General features: G+C 41.1%; 2 protein-coding genes across 4 annotated transcripts; both read right to left on the minus strand.

The window, feature by feature from the left end:
• Positions 1-3,248: 3,248 nt before the first annotated feature.
• On the minus strand, positions 3,249-10,805 carry rgs7bpa (regulator of G protein signaling 7 binding protein a). 3 transcript variants are annotated; one of them, XM_073467140.1, is made up of 7 exons: positions 10,656-10,805; positions 9,559-9,725; positions 6,558-6,563; positions 4,910-5,040; positions 4,351-4,495; positions 3,501-3,571; positions 3,249-3,340 (listed from the first exon to the last, which is right to left on the minus strand). In XM_073467140.1, exons 1-7 carry the CDS (start codon positions 10,803-10,805, stop codon positions 3,249-3,251), a joined length of 762 nt encoding a protein of 253 aa, XP_073323241.1. The 3 variants fall into 3 exon arrangements, with proteins under 3 accessions (XP_073323241.1, XP_073323243.1, XP_073323242.1); XM_073467142.1 differs by lacking the exon at positions 6,558-6,563 and having other exon boundaries at positions 10,674-10,805; XM_073467141.1 differs by lacking the exon at positions 6,558-6,563.
• A 3,297-nt stretch (positions 10,806-14,102) lies between these two features.
• On the minus strand, positions 14,103-22,651 carry rnf180a (ring finger protein 180a). Its single transcript, XM_073465773.1, has 6 exons — positions 22,466-22,651; positions 21,962-22,066; positions 21,609-21,727; positions 16,472-16,686; positions 15,393-15,518; positions 14,103-14,308 (listed from the first exon to the last, which is right to left on the minus strand). The coding sequence occupies exons 1-6, from the start codon at positions 22,649-22,651 to the stop codon at positions 14,103-14,105; spliced, it is 957 nt and encodes a 318-aa protein (XP_073321874.1).
• Between the last annotated feature and the right edge of the window lie 231 nt (positions 22,652-22,882).

The following is a 22,882-nucleotide window of genomic DNA, read 5'->3' on the forward strand; positions in this document are numbered from 1 at the left end:
CTGGCACGCCGCCCTCTCACGGCGCGAGTGCATGTGTGCCTGAGCCTGCCTGTGAAACTGTGTGAAGACACCAGCTACCTAATGTCTCCTCACCACACCAGAGTGCTTACTGTCGGTGTTCCTCAGTTACACCGTGTTGTGCACAGAAACTGGTGGGTGAAAAAGGAAGGTGCTGACTTACAAGACATTTTTTTGTGTGAGAGAAAGAATATTCAGGCACGAACAAGCTCCAAACCTCATCAAATCCAAGGAGGGCATATAGATTGGTGACAAAATAAAGGGGGAAGAAGCATCACTCAGGTGTTGGGCCACTTAAAGATGCCAAACTGCTTTAAATCTCCCTCTACTGAAAGGATTCTCTCCTTTTGAAAGGGGCCATGTCCCCTCATTTTTTGATATTTTGATGATGGTGGTGACATATCAGTTCAAAACCTCCAATAGCTGTTCAGTAAAGCTGAGATGTGATGACAGCAAAGACTCACTGAATCAAACCATTCGGTTTCCTTATGTGACCTGTACAGAAGCATCCGCATTAGATTCTCCACATTTCTCCAAACACTTTTCTCTTAGAAAGAGGGAGAAGGAATCTACATAGGTAAAAATACTTGCATTATATTGTAAGATGCTACAGGCATTTTCTCAGCTTTGGTGTGTTGCTGTCCTGTGAAAAAAGAGTCATATTTTCATGAGCTAAGAAAAAAGACAGCCCTAATTTTAAAATAGTTCAACTGGTTTTAAAGCTGTTTAGTCAACTTAAAAAGTTGGTTTAGCCTCACAATTGCCAAATTTGGAGATTTTTTAATGTTTTGCAACATTTTTACAAATAAAACTATAACAGAATCCCTGCATGCACTGGGCACGCCAGCCATTTTTTCAAAGGGCACACATTCAATTTTTTTTATTTTTACAGGTCCACAAATGACATGGTAAGTAGGTGGTAATTACCAAGTAGCATATTTGAAATTTATTTTAAACTACCCCTAAATTACCACAATAATTAAATCATAATTGAATTGAAAAGTACCCAAACAGGTTTTAATAATAACATTCTTCCAATAAGCAGTTAATAAATAGCTGGTAATTTCTTTAATACATTTTCCAACTAGTTTCTGTCTAACTTCTGCTCAGCAGGACACCAAATTAACCTTTTTTTTTTTTTTTAACTATTTACATTCACGCAAATTTATATCATGCCGGCAGGTCAGTTTTTTTTCTAAATTACTTTTTAATTTTTAAAAAAAATCTTTTAATTTAAAATAATAACAAAGTTAGTCACCATAAAATGCTGATTCCTGACAAATACAACGTCATAATGAAGAATCATATCAGCCAGGTTGAAGAAAAATTGTTCCAAAATTGGACTTACCTGCCTGAATAGAAATGTGTGAAAATGTAGATAGTTGAAAAAGGTACTCACAACAACTGACCTGCAGCGGTTCAGATCAGAGACTAGTTGGAAATTAAGCTGCAACAACTCACTTCAGTTTGCTTTCCTGCTCAGGGGACGTGAGGCAGAAACTAGTTTGAAATTAATCAGCAGAAGTTAAGCAGAAACCAGTTGGCGGTTTCCGGGAAACGCATTAAAGAAATTAACAGCAATTTATGAACTGTTTGTTGGAAAATAGCAGAATATTATAATTAGATATTATAATTAAATGATATTGGGTGATTTTCAATCAATTTTGAAATAATTTTTGTGGTAATTTGTGGGTGTTTGGTAATTACTCCCAATTTACCATAAAAATGTATAGACCTGTAAAATGAAGAGTTGTGGGTTGTTGGGGAGTTACAAAAGAAACTATGTCAGCCGCAGAAACTTAAAAATACTTCATTCCAGCAGCAAAAGTAGGTGACCAGCTGGATCCTGTGCGAGGTCTAGTGGTATAATCTTTCTCTCTCTATTTCCTTTTCATTCTTTTTCTCCAACGCTCCGTAAATATAAACAAAAGTCGCTTGATATGGGCTTAATAAAGGATTATCTGGATTTTACTGTCTTGCTCCAGCTCTGTATCTTTGTCCTTTAACTGTCCCAGAAAGTAATGTTTACTCTACAAACAGGCTCAGTGTGGGACAATGCAAATCAGGAAGAAATATCAAAATAAAATACAGTGAATGTTGGGATGTTGATTCCTAAAAATATGACATAGAACATATGACCTGAAATGCAATCCATCCGTGAAATGAATTCAGTTTGAGTTTTGCAAGTGTGTCTTTGTGATGGTTTGTCTCCACCCAGTGGACATTTCCGTGAATCACATGCAAGAAAATTACCGACTTGTTGATTAGTTTCAATAACAAAAGTTTTATTAACAATGTAAAATGACCTATATCAGCTTTGACTATTGTACCTTCACCGTGCCCTAAACATTGATCACTATCATTTACTAAGCAAGACCCATGCTGCCCCCCCTTTGTCTGCCTCAGACAGAGGGAGACCCTCCCTGCTTATACCAACCAACAGACTCTTTGCTTTGCTTACCAACTCCAACTTTGAAAATAATTCAGAGAGCATTGCGTAAAGAGTATGTGTATATACAAGTCTAATGTCTCAGTTTATGGATAGATATTGTGTGCAAAGAAGTTTTCTTTTTGAGTATTGTATCATATATTCCATTTTGAAGCTGGAAAGATAAAGTCGGGTACAGGTTCTTGGTTTATGGAAGACTAAATTAAGTACATTAAGAAGAAAAAACAGCAAGAAACAGAAAACAGAGACTGTAATACACAACAAACTTACTCTGCACAAACCTGTCATCTCAGCTCAGACAGACGAGTGTATAACTTTGCCTTTGCAAGTGCCATTCTCAAAGATTTGGATGGCATCTATTCATAAGTTATCACATTATTTCTGACAAAAATGGACAATTATATTCCCTTTTTTTAAAACATGAATCCTCATTTCATTCAGTCAGGTTCATGGAAGTAACATTGACATTATTTCAAATGACCTCTCATTCTCTTTTACATTGGACAAGCGGATATCTGACTTCATTTACCAAAAAAGGGAAAAATTTGTTGCAAAATATCTTAAAATATATGTTCATGACTTTTGTTTTCATGACATTGCAGTTACAATTCTTATTTGTATTACAAAATAAAATTATAAAATGGGCAGCCTTTAAAAAAAAGTGAAAGAGACAATTTATTTGAAAATGGCAGTAATAGATTGGTGGGAGACACAAGTGGTGAAGGACAGTGGGTAATGGTGTCTTTGTTGCCGGCGCCTCCTACCCACGAAGGCGGGGCCCTTAGCTGGTTACCAGGCAACAGAGCCCAAAGAACCGCCTCTTCCTCTGTCGGACCAGTGGGTAGGGAGTCAGGTTCAGCAAACTGCTGTCATCTGGGCACAAGAACACACACAGACCACTGCCAAGTCAGACATTTATGCTGGTTTGAACCATGACACACAAGCCACGATCTCAATCGAGATTATAAAAGTGTTATTGCTCCGTTGCATTAAGGTGTGTGTGTGGGGGATGGGTGTGTAACAGGGTTCTCACCTTGGTTCTTCAATGGTAAAGGCATTGTCTCCCTGAGTTTACTGAGAAGGTTCTTCATCTCCCTCATATCCCTGCAATCACACAAATAAAAGCTTTATTGAATGTGCCCTATCATGTTTCATGCACACAAACATACAGATAGAATATTCTCCGGACCACAACTTTAGCAAAAACTAACTTGCCTCACCTCATCGAAAAATATACCTTAAAATATAGGAATGTTGCATGGTAAACTGTATTAATGTCTAGTTTCAGCACCTAATACAATGAACATAGCACAGTACCCTCCACACACGCTACTACTAGAGGACATCCCTGAGGATATGTAGTATTTTTCAAGTAGTTGGCAAACAGACTACTATGACAGCAACATCCCAATTAAAAACTAGAAGTTACAAAATACTTGCAGCAACCGCATATACTGTGAATACTGTGTGTTGGCACACAAATGTAGGTTTGTAACCCACATATTTGGCAGGTCTGTGATTTAATAGTAAATTTAATGTACTGGGTGTCTAATATGGAAAAATATGTCAATTTTATTATTTTTCAAAGCACACACTGCCATGCAATTATATTTTCATAAAAACTGATGTTAAATGCGATGCAATTAGATAAACTGTTTTAACTACAAATATGTGTCTCTTAAAAAGACATAAAGTGTTAATAATGTAAACAGAAGAATGAATGTTATAAAGCAAAAGGTAAAAAGTGTCATTTTAACGTGACTTGTGTATTTTGCATTTTGTTTCCACACATGGGCTTCGACCAATAAAGATGAACATGCGCAATTATTATTCACACACAGGAGGACACAACGTGCACCACAACACACGTTTCGTCGACCTACTTTTCTATGTTTTCTATGTCAGTGGCCACCAGCCAGCAGAGCTGAGGACAGTCAGTGGGGGAGGAAGACGTGTCCTCCAGGATTGGGATGTCCGAGCCCTCTTCGGTCTTACTGTCGATCCCGGGAGGGCCACAGGAATCCTTACCTAAAGCACACACAGATAGCCAGCCTTAAACATATCTCGCCACAACATGCATTAAATCACGAGGAAGAGGAGGTGGAAAAAAAACACAAAAAAACAAAACAAGAAAAGAGCTAAAATTAAATTAAATCAAGCAGGTACAAAAGTACTGTTTTCTATTTATTCACATATATTCAGCATCGTTGATCATGCTGCAATTATTGGATGATAATCTGGTTAAAAATAACATCTCAGAAAGCTCTTAAAGAATAATGATATCCGTGCATGTATTTTGAAAATCTGCTAGTGATTGTCTCGGTTTCTTTGAAAGTAAAGAAACAGAAACAAAGCATGCTGCAGATAAACCAGCACGCATACTGTATGTAAACTCACACCTACACACAATAACAATGCAATGAGGCTTATTCATGTATTAACCTTTCCTGTGGAGCTGCAGGGAACCGAGCAAGCACACCGACTTGAGCATCTCAGTGATGTACATCTCCAGACAGCACTGCAGCTGTATGAAGAGCCTGCAGATCTCAGGGTGGATCTCCCCGTCCTCTGGCCTGAAACAGCATAACAGGAACACACTGAGGTTACTGGCTGGAACTTGATGAAATCTTGATACACTGACCAACTTTATGGATATGGGTGTTTACAGGTTTCAGGGAGTACGATTGCACATGTGTAAAAGGCAGTATAAAACATTTTGTGGCTCCTGAGGAAGCTATATAGTCTGATAAACTGCCTCCACTAAATGGTTGCATTGTGGGTAATGTAGGCACCAGGTTTTTGAAACGCAGTACATTGGTCTAGCATTGTACTCGTATAACGCTGATGGACTCATAATGGATATAAAAACAAATGATCAGAATCGATGCAAGAGATCGAGATATCGCTTCAGTTTCCGCAAACATTTTTCTTCCTCTTCAAAACCTGGCGCCTACATTGCTGACAATGCAACTTGGCCACTGATTGACTTCAGTTTATCAGATTACAAGCATTTTTTTTTGGATCCACTAAAAGCTTTATTCTACTTTTTTCACATATGCAGTAACACTCCCCAAGAGCTGTAATTCAATTTTAATAAAAATTGGAGGTAAAATCGGAGTTGTCAAACCTTTAATGTGGTGAATAATCAAAAAAGGACAGGATACAATTTTGGATACAAATTAAAAATAAAATTTTGTTTTGAAAAAAAAAATCCTATTGATTCGTGCCTCTGTGTACAACTGTATGTACAGGTGTAAGTGCTAACCCCAATATTGGTAGGAGCTCCCCTCAAAGATCAATGTTCAGCCTGTGGCTTCGAAACTTGTCAAACTTGACATGTGACAGAAAAAAGGCAACACAATGTCCCAATCTGAGTAATTAGTAAAAAAATAAAAAAATAAAAGTTAAATATTTAATAATAAAATATTAAAAAGCAAAGTAAAAAGTAGCAAATACAAATTTACCAAACATAATTATTCCTTCGATATCAAATATACTTTAATTCATGAAAGATTTTGTCTTGTTTTGAAAATGAATGTTGTTGAGTGTGAGTGCAGAATGTGTTGGACAAACAGCTTATGATCACTTACAAATTTACATTAGATACGGAAAACACTGTCTGATATCGAAACCTTTGTAGAATATTTTCAGCATACACATCTTTTTTGTCCCATCATAGACAGCCAACCGCAAATGTCTCTAACAGGGGCACCCCCACAAATCTTCTTAGGGTGGCTGTGGCCCCCTTTGGTCCCCCTGGGGATTACAAAAACTCAAATATTTATTTAGTAAATATAATATAAAAATATGATTTATTAAAAAGTCTACCAAACATTTCCACATGAAAACAATCGATGAGATATAAGCTGTGAAGTTTACATTAAGGATGAGTAAACAGGAGCTTCATTGAACTTGTTCCTGTTGCTTTGTGTCAATAGCAGACATGCTCAACACCTCTGCGTGATTATGTTATTGTGTTAGTCGTGTGTCCATATTTCTGGCTTCTTCAGCCGCCTGAGAGTATATAAATAAAACGCAGTGAAGAAGTTCAAATACAAGAGCCCCTTCTGAGCATTTTTTTTTTATTTACCCAGAGCTGATCACTAGCTTTTTATGAGACACCGCAGTAGCTTCACAGCCATATAAATCTGGTGGGAAACTACAGCAGGTGATATTCAGTGGGTGTGATATCGCATGGGAAAGTGACAGCGATGAAAGGCGTGAAACTTGCACCTGGTAAGAATATTTCTCACACGAAAATCGTGCTGCTGCGTTCCCCTTCTTCTGACGGCGAGCTCTCTCCTTCCCAACCTTGTTTTGTCACACTGCTGCCTTCTCCAGCACTGTTGCTAAAGCACAGCTGTCATCGGTGCTATCCCCGCTTATCAGCTTTCTTCTAGCACGTTGGAGAGGCCCCGCATCACTCAAACCATTCAGACACACTGGCTTTATTTGATTAAAGGGGAATGACCTGCGCTGTCTAATTCAAGCTCTGTGTCTCTAGTAGCGGAGACAAACATTGAAATGGCCCGGAGAGCTTTTAGAGAAGGAGGTTTAGAGTATGCGCTGGTGATGATTATGACGATGATGCTGATGCTGTTATCAGTAGGGACTAAGAGTTCTCTCTAAAGCTGCTGCACTGTCTCTATTTCTGTTGCCGCAGCTGGAAATTCAAGAAAAGAGATTTAATGGATAGAACTTGTTGTCTCGGGGAGAAAAGTATGTAGCTGTTGCGATTTCGAGCTACGTGTTTGAAAAAGAATAGTGCAGAGCATGAAGGTGCTGCACTCTTTCCCAAAGATTTAAATAAAGATGTTACTGAGGCCGGTGGATGTTGTATGATTCATGACAGGAAACGTGCGGCAGACATGTTCATGAGTTTGTCACGCACATGTGGCTCGAAGCCTCGGTACATTAAACGGATAGATTTTGTCATGCATGTAACAGACAGTGAAGGATATGCACTCCTAAATCACTGTAAGATATAGCAAGATGATTAATTATTGAGTCAGGAAATAGGTCACAGAGCAGAGCGGCTCACACTATTTTAAACTCGTCACGAGCATCTCACAGGTCTCCAACAAATGTCGTTCAATAAATAGGAATATGAGCTATACTGTGGCTGTAGTAAACCTGATACTGTTATTGTCCCAACACGCCCTGGCTTTGGCGAGCAGCTAGCACTGCAGACACCACTCCAAACCTCTTTCACCACTGGCTTCAGTCTGTCCCATTGTTATTTAAGTAAGTCTGAGGGTGCCAAGTCAGCTGGCGTCTTTAGCCTCACTGAGGACCTTCAAATCCCAAGCCTCACATTGCCCTTCTTCCACTGGCACCGGTGTGGAGTAGATGTTGGGCTCAGTGGAAGGGTGCAGGCCAAGTCAACAGACACGTCAGGCTTCTATCATAGCTGTTTTCTACGGTGGCCTTGAGGGTCAAACACAACATTTCACAAAAACACAATAAAACGTTTTCTGTTTGCTCCATCTCCGTGCGTTCTTAAATGTTGTTGTTTTTTGTGAACTGTTGTTGTATTTTGACCCCTTAGAGCCACTGTAGTTTTCCCTCCAATCTTCAGCCAAAACCTCTATCATTAACAAACCACTTGTAGTATATTTTAGGATGAAAAATAATCTCAATTATACAATTTTAAAAATAATCACTTTGCAGTTTCATTATGATTTAGAGCTGCAACTATTGATCGATTATTAAATCAATAACCGATTAAATCAGTCAAAATTAACTTATTCCAGCTTCTTAAACGTGAATATTTTCTGGTTTCTTTACTCCTCTACGACTGAAAACTGAATATCTTTGGGTTGCAGAAAGAAAAAAAAGACTTTTAAAGGACAACGGCACCAATTTTACACATTAAAGTATGTTGACAGGCTGTGGGGAGAACTAGCTCCAGAGGACGCTGCATGTAATCTGATAAATTGCCTCCAGTGATGTCACTCGGAGGCTACGTTGCATTGTGGGTGATGTAGGCGCCAGGTTTTGAAAAAGAAGAAGAATGCTGTATCAATTTTGATCATTTGTCCATAATGAGTCCAATAGTCTTATAGGAGTGCAATGCTAGACCAGTGGACTGCTTTTCAAAACATGGCGCCTACATTACCCACAATGCAACTGATCCACTGAGTGACATCTCTGGAGGAAATTAATCAGATTACATGCAGCTTCCTCTGGAGCCACAAATGGCTTTATACTACTTTTTCACATGTGCATTAGAGCTCACCAAGAGACTTTAATGGGTAACACTGGTGGAGTTGCCCTTTAAGGACGTCATCTCATCTTGGGCTTTGGAAAAACACTGATTTGTCACCTTTTTCTGACATCTTATGGACCAAATATCTAATCGATTAATTGACAAAATAACCAATCAATTGATCATAAGTGTAATTGTTATTGCAGCACTTTTATCATTGGTTTCTGATGAAAACTAATATATAATCTAAAATAATCTGCACTCTAGATAACAATAACATCCGCTGTTGAAAAAGCATGATAGTAGCTAAATGTTCAAATGACCATAGCAGAGACACAACACACACACACAGGACCACTCTCACAATGCATTAAAAGCAGCTATGCAAAAGTCATTGGCTCCACATTATTGATACTATTATCTCATACATTCGCCCTGGGAAGCATTCCACTTCATGCATTAACGTTTTAGGCCCGAGCTAATGGAAAGTGGTCGGTTACAGTATATGCTGCTGTGACTGCTTCCTGGTAAAGCTGTCCCTGCTAGCAATTAGAGACTATGGTGGTTTTTAAAAGCTGATCTCATGTTCTGTTTTTCTCTCCACAACTCTTCCCTCCCCACCACCACCACCAACACTTCTTCAGGCTCTCTTGGTCTCACTCTAATGGAGCAGACACTTGGATGATTTCTTTGAAGTGGAGAGAAGCAGGCTTAAGTATACATGTGCCTAAAAATGGGGATGCTTATGCAAATTGGAGATAAATTTAGATACTTTACAACTTTAGGCGCAGCAGTGTTGCAGAGCGCCCCAATTCCGAGCCCCTCTCTTTGCGAGAGGAGCTCGGTTTTCAGCACCATGGACAGCGTTTGTGTGCCAACTCACCCCGATATCAAGGAGAGACTGTGGTGTGCCGCTCTCGCCATTTCGCAGCCTTTAGTTCGGGTCTTCAGCATTTCGGCCCGTAAAGTGGGACAGTCCACAGTGATTTCGCCGATGGAGATGACCAGCTCACGGTACAGAGCCACAAGTGTATTGAATTCCTGGACGATCTGTGTTGCAGTGAAATGACACACAATAAGTTATGGCACAAACTTCCTGTTCTGGTCTTGGCAGTAGAAACGCTTTTATAAGTCGGCCTGTGAACATTAAAACATGTCAACCAAGAGAGCTTCTCTTTCGCACAGTGGGGATAAATAATAATGTGCCTGTGCAGGTGCACGATGAAGTGGTACTTGCACTAAAAAAAAATTGCAATCTTGCGCATTTTGCCGTCACAAAAGCCCACTGATCTCTGACAGAAACCAAAAAGTGACGCGTTAAAATATAATCCGCAAAGTCAGGACGCACGATGAATGACCTGATTTATTTATTTATCTTTTTATTGATGGGGGTTATGCTAAGTTTGGTTGTTTGCACAGCCTCAGAGCTCAAGCATTTCGCTCTTTTTTTTTGTGCAACTCCTGCAGAGCATCCTGTGAACGACCAGCGAGGCTCCATGACGCTCGCTGCTCTATGAAAGGGTGAAGAAGGCTTGCACATATGATCTGTCACAACACAGCACCTATACTGTGTGTGCGTGTGTGTGTGTGTCTGTGTGCGTGTGTGTGTGTGCCACGACCACGATCACCCCCCACCCCCGTGGATAATCATGTAATTCGGGTAATTTTCAAAATCAGCCCCAGCACTCCAAATGCAAATCACACAGTCAATCTGCACGCCGAGATGATCTGCTTGGCTTCACTGCCGACAAAGCAATGCAAATGCATAAAGCTATTTTTAGGTTCCCAGACCGGGTTACAGTCTCTTTTTTTTCTCCTTTTTTTTTTTTTTTTTCTTGCAGCTATTAACAGCTGTCGCGTGTGCATCCTTGCATGCACGGGATGGTAGATGGTCCAAGAACAAAGACAGGTTTTTGGATAATAACACAGCACTTCTTATTAGAAGGGAACCATGCAGGCATTGACGTGTCGCAAACCTACCATTCTGCAGTCGGCCACGGCGCGCTGGGCTTTGCGGGTACTTTCGGTGCTCTCCCTCCTCTCTGGGTCTCGCTGAGGAGGCTTGCCGATCTGGAAGATGTTCCCGGCGGATCTGGGGCGATTTTTGCGCCCATTCGATGCAGAACTCATGCATACACATCCACTAACAAAACAGCCCTAATACAGAACGGTTTGGTCTTATTTCCCACCCCCCCAAAAAAACTCCACCACTTTCTCTCTTCCTGCCTCACCAACCCCTGCACCTCGCTGTTCACCTTCCTCCGTTTACGCTCGATTCACCTTCGCCAACTACTGGCTGGGTTTGAACCTCGGTTTATTGTTATTGCTCTGTCTATCTCGCTCACGTTCCTCCCCTCTAGTGTGGGAGACGGAGCAAATATTTTCCCAGACGAGCCACGGAGCGCAGGAAAAGAGCCGGATGAGCGCCTGCGACTCCTCTCCGCATTGCCTCGACTGCGACGGGGCGCGAGTCACCTTCACTCCAGCAGCACACGGTGCACAGTGAAGACTTCACACACCCAAAACCCCGGAGTCCAGCTAGCTGAGGTGTCTTCTCTGACGCACCGATGTCGGGAGGAGACGATCGCACTCACGGACACTCTCCAAATGCAACCATTTTTTATGATTGCGCGTTTCCATTAAGCACCACTAAGACGGGGCGATAACGATCTTTTCTGAGCTGCACAACCTCCTTATAGAGACGAAACCACGCTGCCAGCGTCCCCGCAGCGCGCAGAACGTGCCGGAGAAACGTTCAAGGAAACTTAAAATCCTGGTATCGCGGTGTCAGCTCGGCTCCGTGTCTTTTCTTCGAGTGTCTCCAGCTCGTCGGGCGGGCCTATATGTCTAACCTTGGAGAGGCAGCAGAAGACGAGCAGTTGCTACAGGCCTGACGTGGCTCTGTGGCTGGCAACACTGCGCACCCAAAGGACGGGAATACTAATAGGGCCCATCAAGTCAGACCCCCGCCCAGAGCTGTGCATGAGCTCCTGAACGTGTGAAAATCAGACTACTGGCCACTTTTCCTCTACAATACAACACACATAACTCAATATCACAGTACAGACTTTTCATATTCTAGTAAACACTTGTTACAGTTTCCCTGACCTTGCATCTACTATGACATATTTATATTTCTTATACAGGCAGGCCCATTTTATTGAGACTTCTTCTTTCTAAATCTCTACCCCTCTCTCTACTCCATTATTTTACTCTTATAGACACATAGTGTGGTGTAATGTTCCTTTATTAGAGTCCACGGTGTTTTATCTGTTGAAATTATACGCTTTTTTCTCACCTTCATGTTGGTGCAGAAAACTTATGGTACGTCCTCCATGGCCAAATACATAAACATTGAAAGTATTATGTAAATTAGAAATAAGCTGCTTTCATGCACACACATACAAATGGAGCACAGCCGCATCAAAGACAGAGTAAACATACAATACATGTCAGTATGTAAATGTGTAATTTAACTATAAATGTGCCAGTTTGTTGTCTATGATTACACTATAAAAGAAACCAAGAAGCTAATAAATACATATTTCTTTTTGTTTTCTTTGTGACTGTTATTGCGCCTGAATCCTGAGTGACTATTTGTTTCCTTTCTTGCCTCCCTCCACCGCAAAAAGGAGAAAAGCATGTATGTGGTGGATATTGTGAATAAATTAGGAGTCCATTTCAGTGTATGGTGAGTGCTCCTTCTAAACCTGCATTACTATTTAATTGTGAATGCAAAGGAAGATTTTCAAAAAACCCATCTGTGTAAGTGTTTTGGACACACACAGCTGCACTCACACAAACACACACAGAGAGAGCAGAGTGGACTTACAGTGCAAAGTTTGTCCACTTCAGCTTGCCAGTTGAAAGTCTCTCCTCATGGCCTCCCCAAACTCTCCTGCTGGGGGCCCTCACACCTCTCATCACACAAACTCCAGCAAAAGACAGACTCAAGTCTCTAACCGGAGCTTGTGCTTTCCAAAGAGTAAACCCAAATATATCTGTTTGGTGCTGCAGTAGCTGTGAACTTCCCACCCACAGAGGTGACACATTACGTTGCCAGGTTTCATAACCAGAGGTCACTCCACCAGGCTGCAGACTTTGTTAGCATTCCAGCTGGCAACACAGTAGACCAATTGACCTAAGGTGTTGGTATTGTGTTCAAATATATACATTGATATAACAATACAATATTACTATATCTTTTAATCATTTGAAAATGATTTTAAATACCTACTTCTAAATAACATTTTATGTTTATTAAATTTGTTTGTAAAAAACAACCAATTCCTGACATAAATACTCATTTTATATTACACAAATATATATAAATAATGTATGATTTAAAAGCTAAATTGTAATTTTGTGACTTGCATTTGATTTCTAATGGAAAAGTTATACCAAACTGAAAACAAAGCCCATCACAGACTTTGAACGAGTGAAAAAATGAACGTAAAGCGCTTTGGAAAAGCACAAACAGAAGAATATTTGGCATCCCAACTTCAAAACTTTAAGTGCGTCAGGAATAAAGTCATTTATTTGGCCGTAACACATGATTTCATTACCAAAAAATAAGAATCACTTAAAATGTATTAATCATTTTAAAGCCATATGTGTTTTCACTGTATGTGTTTCTGTGTCAACTTTATTTGCTATAAAATACAGCGACTTAGTACAACCAAACGTTTATTCCCTCCAGGGGGCGCTTGAGAACAATTAGAACACAAAATTGCTTTGCGTTTTAAAAATTAAAAAACAGCAAATTAAAAACATCCAGCAAGACATGCTGCATAGTTTAATGCAAGTGCTGATTAAAAGTCAATTAAAGTTTAGTAGCAAGAAACCGTGTGTGGCGGTAAATTGGAACACAGAGGTTCATAAAACCATTAACAAATGGTTTCAACCCAAACCAAAGAGCAAGTCTTTCATTTAATTAAGTTTTTCTGAGGATGCATAAAGATGAAAATCCACCCACAAAGTGCTCACTCATGTTATTCTTTTGTTTTTTATTATCACAGGGATATGCACTGCCTGTGGTGGTCCTGCAATGTTATGTTCTGGGAGATGGTAAATTAACTCCCCTCCTTACAGCAACAGGATGTGTTGTGCAACCCACATTACAAGAGCTTCATGTGGAGACAGAGAACAGAGAACACTGGATTTCCAAACATCCCCCTACACCCTACGTTTCCCCATTTCAATCATTTATTAATGAGACAAAACAAGCTGGCACGCTGTTGTTTTCCCTTCACCACGCCATCCCACCTGCTTTGATTCACTCATTGTCTTCTCATTAAACCCTTCATCTCAGTTTTTCCCCATATATATATATATATATATATGTGTGTGTGTATATATATATATATATGAAATCATCTTTTCAACCTCTCCTCTTTCTATGTTGCTCCATCATTGTTGCCAGAACTGTCAAAAAGAAGGAAAGAAGAGGTAGCAAAGGAAGCAGAATATGAAGAAGCCAATAACCCAGTTGACTGAATAGATGTAGATGATGACCATGTCCATGTCAAAGCGCCAGCCCCGAGAGTCATCCTCAAAGTCCATAGCGTCCAGACGGTAGCCTCCTCCGTGAGGGAACTGGCGTCTAGCCATGGGACTGGACTGCCTCTGGAAGCCTGGTTTGGGTGACAAATGAGTCATCTCATCTGGTGGTTTCCATTAAAGTGACACTCAACTCAGAGTCTATGAAAACTGACTGTAAAATATGTCTACAGTGGTTTTCTCATTGGTTCAATTTATGTCAGTTAGAACGGATTTTAATGGTGATAAGTTTTTATGATGGAAAAAGATGATGAAAAAGGATTATCAACTCTTCCACTGTCCATATGCTCAGTTATATTACAATCAACTATTATTTGCCCAGTGTTGTAAACACTCATACCAAAACTCATACTTGAGTATAAGTAAAGATATCCTGTTAAAATATTACTTTAAGTGAAAGTCACCTGTACAAATAGGATTTAGGTAAGTCAAAAAGTATCTGATATCAAATGTACTTAAGTATGGAGGGTACAAGTAAAAGTCAATTATACATACAGTATATTTACATGTACGTATATACTGTAAACTATGAGTCGATCGGTTATCGGCCTAAGTAACTAGTAACTAAAGTAATCAAATGAATGTAGTGGAGTAAAAGTACAATATTTGCCTTCAAAATGTAGTGGAGTGGAAGTAGCAAAAATGGAAATACTCAAGTAAAGTACAGTACCTCAATATTGTAAGTACAGTACTTTAGTGAATATACTTAGTCACATTCCATCTCTGATTTGGCCTTTATTGAAGGTGTGAAGCTTTGAAGCTTGAAGTCGTTCATTGAGTCATATTTTGCTGAAAGGAACTGTTGCCATGAGGGTACAGTGTTCAACACCAAAAGAGAGATTTGGGATTTTGTATTTCTATAATTAGCAACACAGTATCCGTAGTTGTACATTAGTTGGGGGATGGTACATCACTGTTTCCCCTCAGGAGAGAGAGACGAAGAATTCTGTGCATGATAGGAAAACTACACGTGTGCGTGGGAAAGGCAGCAACCTAAATTTGCATTATGTGTGCCATAAGTTGATGCCATGTGTTTAATATACCACCGAAGCCTTGATGTACTCTATATTTGGGTTACTCTGATAAAGCAGCAAAGTTGAAAATGTTTCAATTGACCCTGAACAGAGAGAATTTCCATATATTGAACTGAAAACTTGCCTCCAAAAATTCGGAAGAGTTTCCTGCAGCTTGGCAGAGGCCACTTTGCACAGCTTGCTTTCTGGAAGTTCTGTTTCCGGGATAGGTACTCCTTTGGGAAGAATGTCCTTGCGGTTTGGTTTAGCTCTGTCAAAAAGACAAGGAGACAAACTCAATATTATCACAAGTGAACATCTTACTCACACCTCCATTTCTTGATTGCATGGATAGATTACGTTTGATTTTATTCAAAACATTAAAAAAAAGAAAAAGAAAGCAGATGCAGCATCAGCAGACTCTCATTTTCTCCTTGTTCTGTTTCTGTGTGACCTTGGCTTTGGTAATCAACACAAGAATCTAATCTACAATCCTTGTCACCTAATCACTCACAAGGGCCCTCAGTGTGTCTGCAGTCCTCATAAGCGCGGCCACTCTGCCTTTTTATGGCCACAGCAGTGTCCCTGCCGCTCACTCTCTCCTACAGACATCTAGAAGTAGGCCAAAGTGAATCACAGAACTTCATTACTTATTCATAGCTTTGTCCAAATCAGACATGTCCTGTGCAATCAGCGTGCGTTGATCACAAGGTTACATGTAGCCATGTCACTTTACAGCATGTGTGTGAAAATGTTATTGTCACAGTACATTGTGTAACATTGTTGTGTAAAGACATTACATTTAAGATTAAGGGTTCTGTTTTTTGTTCCACCAAAAAGGATTATTATTTCTTATTTCCATCAGAAAGCACTAAATAAAAGTGTTCGGATTGTGTTTGATTTTGACTTCTCGGTCTGGGTGACTCATCTGGTCGGAGCTAAACTAAAGGTCTACACTGCTCCCTATGGGACATCTGCAGCTGGGCCCCTCTGAACAATCTGCAGCTTGGATGTCATCTGTGCAACAGCCAACAGACATATGAATACACGTACTGTATATCTGGAGATAAACATGTAATCCTGTGTCGGTACACAGTCAACAATACTTTATGCTGTATCTGGCTCGTATTATTCAATCCATGCTGAGTAGAGTCATAAGTAGAGGCGATAAGTATTTCAAATCATGTAAATTGTGCAGTGAGTGCTTTCCGCCCATTAGCTCACCCTTCTGGAAGAAGACATGTGTGATGATTGTTCTGCAGAGGGGGCAGGGGGTGTTGGTGGGGCTGTTCTTAGCCAGTGTCCTCAGACAGGGTTCACAGAAGATGTGGTTGCAGGGGTGACACATGTAAGGACTGAAGTACACATCCAAACACACTGCGCAGATGTAACCTTCCCTGTCCCCAGCGCTCACGTCCTCATCATCCTCGCTGCTGCTGCTGGATGGGTTCCCTGTTGAACTCTGGGAGAGGAGGAAAAAGGCAGAGACACTGTCAAACAACGAAGGATCAAATGGATTGTGAAAGGTTGATCAGCACTCATGCATGATATCTTTTCATTTAGACCTCCTCCTCTCCATGCAAATGTTATATTTATGAGTGTATACATGCAAACATGCATGTGCCACTCTGCAAGCTTTTGTTTCCGGTGTGTGTTTTTGATTGGATTAAAATCCCATCAGTGCACGAATAGACAATTTCCGATACTTTTTCAAATATAAATACACTTCTGTGAATCCTGATTCTTTATTTCAATGTCTGTTACTTCTGTCTGTAAAATCTATAATCATCATGGTGAACCCATTTCTTGAGGGTCATGTCTACATGAGATGAGCTTCTCAGACAGACCAATTAAAAACGGACGAGAAGAATAAAGAACAATCCAGACATCTGACCCCCCTAACATATGCGGTTCTTAAAATTACATTATCACTATGTCACTGCACCAGCTGGCCATAAATATAAGCGAAAATGTATTCATCTGCGGTCCTCTTGAGAATTAAAACACTCTCCTTTTTAACACACCCTGTTTGATGAGTGTCAATGTCTTTGACTCTCACCTGCTCAGCACTGTAATACGTGTGAGGCCAGGAGGGTGTCAGGTGTGAGTTCAGCAGAGGGAAACGTCTACCAACTTATATTTTCTCACGTCTTCCTGTAAAACATAAACATTGCTTGCAAGAGAGAGAGTAATCTGACCCTGACGCTGGACCTAATTCAAACTCAGAGACGTGTTGTATCTCCCCAGGTAGAGTGTCGCTATTGTTGAGGAATCTATTGTAGGTTTTCTGTGAGAAACAGTGTGACTCATGCGAACACAGTTCTTACAGTAAGCAACACATTTTGTTTATGCTGCATATGGCCCGTCCTCTGTTATTTTTAATCTAGTTTGTATCCTTTTTCTTTCATACAGAACAATACATCTGCCACCCCCACTCCTCAAATCCCTCTCAATCCCCCAGCTGTCTACTTGCCCTCCCTCCCCTGAATCCACACTCAGCTTCCTCTTTTCCGACTTGCAGCTATAACTCATATGAGAGGATGCGCTCTTTTTGAGAAGCCCGGAGAATCTCCTCCTCAGACCTGTGTCTGCGGACCCTCGAGGATTGATGTCTGAAGCTCCAGTCCTGAAAAAGGCCCAGGGGTGCTTCCAGAGTAATTACCACTCTCTCACCTAGGGGGAGCTCCAGGGACTTCCCTGTTGCACCAGCCCTGACTCCCAAGCTGTGTCATTAACACAGAGGAGACAGCACAGAGCTCACAGGTCCTATGTAATCATGGGCGCTGCGGCTCTCCCTTGGCACTGTAACATGGCAGCTTTGTCTTGGTTACATTGGTAAATGTATACATAAATAAAAAATATTCTTTATCATATTGTATTGAACTAATACATTTTTTAGTCGATGGGGAGTAAACCTCGTCTCTTTGCTGTCTTAACAACAATTAGCTTAATTTGACCAATTAAGCTACTTTCACCGCTAACCTGAATAAATGTAGTTGGTGAAAACTTGATATGATTATAGTTCTTTTACAATAGCAACAAATGTTTCTGCAGAAATATGAGCAGCAACTAAAACCACACTGATTGCTTTCAGTAATTAGAGGCAGCTGGATAAAGTAACTGAACAATCCAGCACTAATTACCTCTCCATCACACAGGATGCAACCTCTTCCTTTGGGAAGCTTGATGACAATAACACCTGCTCTGACCTTTGGCCTACTGTACGCTCAATACTGCACAAGCCACCACAGGACATTGAAATACTAACAAAAGATTGGGTTTAAACTGCCTTAACAAGAAACCAAAAAGGCGTGTAGGCAGCAATTTACAGAGAATTCATAAAGGGGAAATAAATAAAGCATCATACCGAAATATTAACCAGCCGTTGTGACCGAGGCGTTCAACAAAAACTATTGTCGAGCTGCCCTTGAGCACTCTCCTTAAGTCCTGAGTGCTTTTTGGCTGATAGCAGAACTGCTGTGGTTGTGAGAAGCTCCCAAGTGAGGGTGAGTGTAACTGTGCAAGTGCAAAGAGCTGAGAAAAGAGCATGCATACTCAATAAGCCTTAACAATGATAAACGACCGAGAAAGTTCATTCATTTTCCCTCCGAATAAAAAGTTTAAAGCTGAACAAACACGCTTAGAGTTTAGCTTAGCATAAACACTGGAAGCAGGCGAACCACCACAACTCACAAAATAATAGGCTGTACTTGTTTGTTTAGGGTATACACAAACAGAGATGCTGAGATGATGAGTTGACAAGTTGATGACTTCCTGGAGTCTTGATTTAATTGTGAGATTGACGGGTGCTTATCTGCTTGTCATCCACCTTTCTGCCTGACTGCTGATTGGTCAAATGTGCTGCACCCGCTCAACACTGAACACAATCAATGAGAAAAACAGGTGACTCTCTTCTAGGGAGAGGAGCTATGGGCTTCCCACAAAGTCTCTAGATGTGTTGCTATGCTTTTATGGAAAAAGATAATCTTCTAACTGCTTTACATACTTTAAATATCTGTTGATGTGGACAGAAAGCTAGCAGTAAACTTCCGGCCTTTATTCTAAGCTAATCCAATCACAAAGACATCAGACATCTAACAGCTCACATCTAACGTTCAGCAAGAAATCGAATAAGCACATTTCCTACATGGTCCAAATATTCCTTAAAAAAAACAAACAAACATATTATGTATTATGTGTCATGCTTCAGCATTAACACCCAACTCCAATGAGACAGAGTGAACCAAAAACAATATAACCTGCAGGGGGGCCTGGCATTAGGAAACGGATATTCTCTGTTTCAAAGCAACTAATTCTATTCAGCTGTCTCTAATTCAGCAGTCAGAATAATTTCAATCCACCAACGTGACTGCAGATCTGCAGCAGCCAATCAAAACAAAAATCTGCTCTTTTGTCTGGTTGGTTTTGAAGGGCTCTCCGCCCAAGCCTCATCATGCAACTAATTCAGATGTAACCCCACTTTAAACCGCACAGACAATGGCTATTGAGATGAGCTGGGTGCTGATAGGGCTGTCGAGAGTCAGACTCTAGATGAAAACACACATGACACATACACATAAATGCACGTGCAGCCGCACGCAGTCACATGAAATGGCGTTAAAAGCGGACAGAGCGACATTAGTCTGATTTTTGTGCATATTTTGTGCACCACACAAAACTCACACTTGCTTTTTTGTATTTTTCATCTCCCATCTTAAAATGCAAACAGACCTTTAAGTGGATCAGTTATGTAATTCAAGGCTTTAAGTGTCGCACTTTAAATTTCAGTGCCTCACTTGAGAAACTTTAGAGTTTGCTGCATCCACAAAAGTCACGGCATTACCAAAATAAAAAGGCTTTTTAAAAGAAATGTAATATAAAGTATCCTGGTAATGCAAATTGATGAAAGACTGCACATGATGACTGCAATGTTTGATCTGGTGGACTAATCTGCCCCTACTTCTCCCCAAATCATGTTGCTTTGATAGTTAAAGGTCCATCGTGTAGGATTCAGTGGCATCTAGTGATGTGGTTGCAGATGCTGACCAACTGAACACCCCTTGTCTCACCCTCCCCTATAGTAGTCGCGAAAAATGTGAAAGGCTCTCCTCTAGAGCTAGTATTTGGTTTGGCCTTTCTGGGTTACTGTTGCAACATGGTGGACTCCATGGAACAGGACACGCTAGGCTTTGAAGCCAACTTTTGTGGTGGCCTAAACGTGGAATTACAACATCACGTTTCCCCATAAGCTTACACTGTGATAGAAGCAGCTGTGAAACAATACATTTTTTGGGGCATCACAACCCCTGTGACTCTATAGGAGATGCACGATTAGATTGTTTTATCTCCATTCAAGTTAGCTGGGCATGTCCTGCCTCAGGCTTAGAGTTCTTTTAGCAACTCTTAGCCTGAGCAACTAGCACCTACTAGTGATGGTTTTGTTTGTTCAGGAAGTAACCTGTCTGTTCAGGAAGTAGTTCTCATGTGACCTGAAAGCAGCCTTTCTCCTCAAGCAGATAAAAAGAGCAGTCTTATCCGCTGCCATCCTTTCATTTAAACGCTTGTGAAAGCATCACCTTTAAGTTTCTGTGTCATTTAACCTAATATTCTACTACTGTTTGGTGATATTTGTGGGGAGGATGTTTCTGTGGGATGTGTGCTGTGGTTGCCTGGTGTGAAACTGGTATTGGCTAGAACTGTGTGGGGTGTTGTGGGAGCTGTGTTGTATGTGGAGTGCAAGTGCATTATTATAATTTAAATATTTATAGTAGAAATTCAGACAGTTTTGGTTTATTTAAAATTCATGTAGTATGTAGCAGTAAGCTGTAGCTGCCTTGTTATTGCGCCAGATATAACACCATCGAGTTGTTTCTTTATTTTGTGAATTTCTACAGTTTCACTCTTCTTCTTGAGCGGCATCTTATTAAAAGGCACAAATAAGATGATCCCCGACTCTTAAGTGGAAACTAACTGGAAGTTAGCCGGCTGTTTCCAGATTTAAAATTTTAGATCTATGACGTTCTTTCACAGTAGCTATAAATGATTTTAGGTTTTTTAGGTAACGAAAACACAGTAATTCTTAGTTTCAAGGGATTATACACTAATGAACTTTGAATATAATATTCTCTGCCAGTCCCTAAATTCCATTATATTCCTGCAAATTGTAACACAATGGACCTTTAATAAATTATAAACTTTATATTAACATAGTAGTAAATTATTCAGTGATATCATCAGCAGCTCTGTGGTTCCTCCAGTGGCACAAATATATGAGATACTGACCTAATCCTAATCCTCAAATCACTGGAAAAACATTTGGTGAAAAGACAGTAACTTCAGTATGTGTTGACACATTGAATGCTCAGTTGTGTAATTCACCTGTCGGCTCTCCTGCAGTTGGCTTTGTCTCCACCTCTCCCTTCTCCTCTGCCTCCTCCTCAGACACTTAATCCTGTTCTTCTCTCTTTTACTCATCCTTCTCTCGCCAAAAGGAACACAAGGCGGCACGGCTGCCGAGGTCACGGTTTGACTCAGCACCTCCATCACACCACTGCCTCCTTCCCCGCCATCCTCCACATCCACCTCTTCTTCCTCCTCCTCCTCCTCTTCTTCATCCTCATCTTCTTCTCCGCGCTCTGAGCTGGGGAAAGATGGATTGTGCGTCTGAGTGTGATGGCTTTGCGATGATCGTCCGGTTCCCGCCCGTCTTCTCACATCCACCCAGAATGGATCAGGCTCTCTGGATGAGCTAAAGGAGTGGTGGTGCAGGTCTCCTGCAGCAGTCCTGGATGAAGGTGTGGATCTTGTTTGGATGTTAGGCTGAGGGAGAGCAGAAGACGCAGACCTCAATGCGGGCCAAGGAAATTGGGGGTTTAAGTTGGCGGTGATGGTTCGGGTGAAGCCGATACTGTGTGGTCTAAGGCACGTTTGTCCCCTTTGCAAGTTTGATCCTTCCCCACCTTCCAAGGTACTGTTTAACTGGATGTCAGAATTACTGCTAGATGAATTTTCGGCGCTTCCTCTTCCCTGTGCGTCCTGGGCTCCGTCTCCATGTGTCTCACTTCTTTCAGTCTTCCTCTGCCTTTGTTTCCCTCTTTCCCTGCCTCCTACATGTTCAGCACTTTGTCTTTCTTCATCCCTGTCTTGGTTTCCCTCTCTCCATCCTTTTCTGTTGCAGGTCTTTTTGTGTGCTTTCCTCCCTGGCAGGGCAGGTCTCACCAGCTGCTCCACACTGCTCGACCTTCCCTCTCCAGCTGGATCTGCACACCTCAACCTCGGTCTCAGTGCCTTTAAACACGGGGTGTAAGTCTCGTTGTTACTGTTGTCTTCACTGGCATCCTCAGCTCCACGACCTCCAACTCTGCTTGAGCCATTGACACCAGAGGCGCCCGCATGGGAGCTCATGACGGCGCTATCGAGCCCCTCGGTCACTAGCAGAGCGCATCTGATGCAACGTCAACCAGCTAGCCTGGTCTTTCCCCTGTCATCTTTCCCTGAGTCTTCTCTCTGCCTCCCACTCCTTCTGGATGTAGAGGTTCAAGCTCTTTTTCTAAGAGCTAGAGGGACTGTTCCAGTGTAGAGGAGGTGAGCAGTACAGCCCCTGTCCTGGCCTGTCCTGCCCCTGTTAGCCCCCTG

The sequence above is a fragment of the Pagrus major genome, chromosome 5, assembly GCF_040436345.1.
Source record: "Pagrus major chromosome 5, Pma_NU_1.0".
NCBI classification, from domain to species: domain Eukaryota; kingdom Metazoa; phylum Chordata; class Actinopteri; order Spariformes; family Sparidae; genus Pagrus; species Pagrus major.

Coding starts and splice junctions, on each gene's coding strand:
- rgs7bpa (XM_073467140.1), bottom strand. CDS start 10,805: ATGAGTTCTGCATCGAATGGGCGCAAAAATCGCCCCAGATCCGCCGGG. Junction 4,496..4,909: donor CCTGCAGCTCCACAGGAAAG/GTTAATACATGA, acceptor TGTGTGCTTTAG/GTAAGGATTCCTGTGGCCCT. Junction 3,572..4,350: donor GACATAGAAAACATAGAAAA/GTAGGTCGACGA, acceptor GTGTGATTGCAG/GGATATGAGGGAGATGAAGA.
- rnf180a (XM_073465773.1), bottom strand. CDS start 22,651: ATGAGCTCCCATGCGGGCGCCTCTGGTGTCAATGGCTCAAGCAGAGTT. Junction 22,067..22,465: donor CGAGCAGTGTGGAGCAGCTG/GTGAGACCTGCC, acceptor GCTCTCCCTCAG/CCTAACATCCAAACAAGATC. Junction 16,687..21,608: donor CAGGTGAATTACACAACTGA/GCATTCAATGTG, acceptor GAACCCATCCAG/CAGCAGCAGCGAGGATGATG.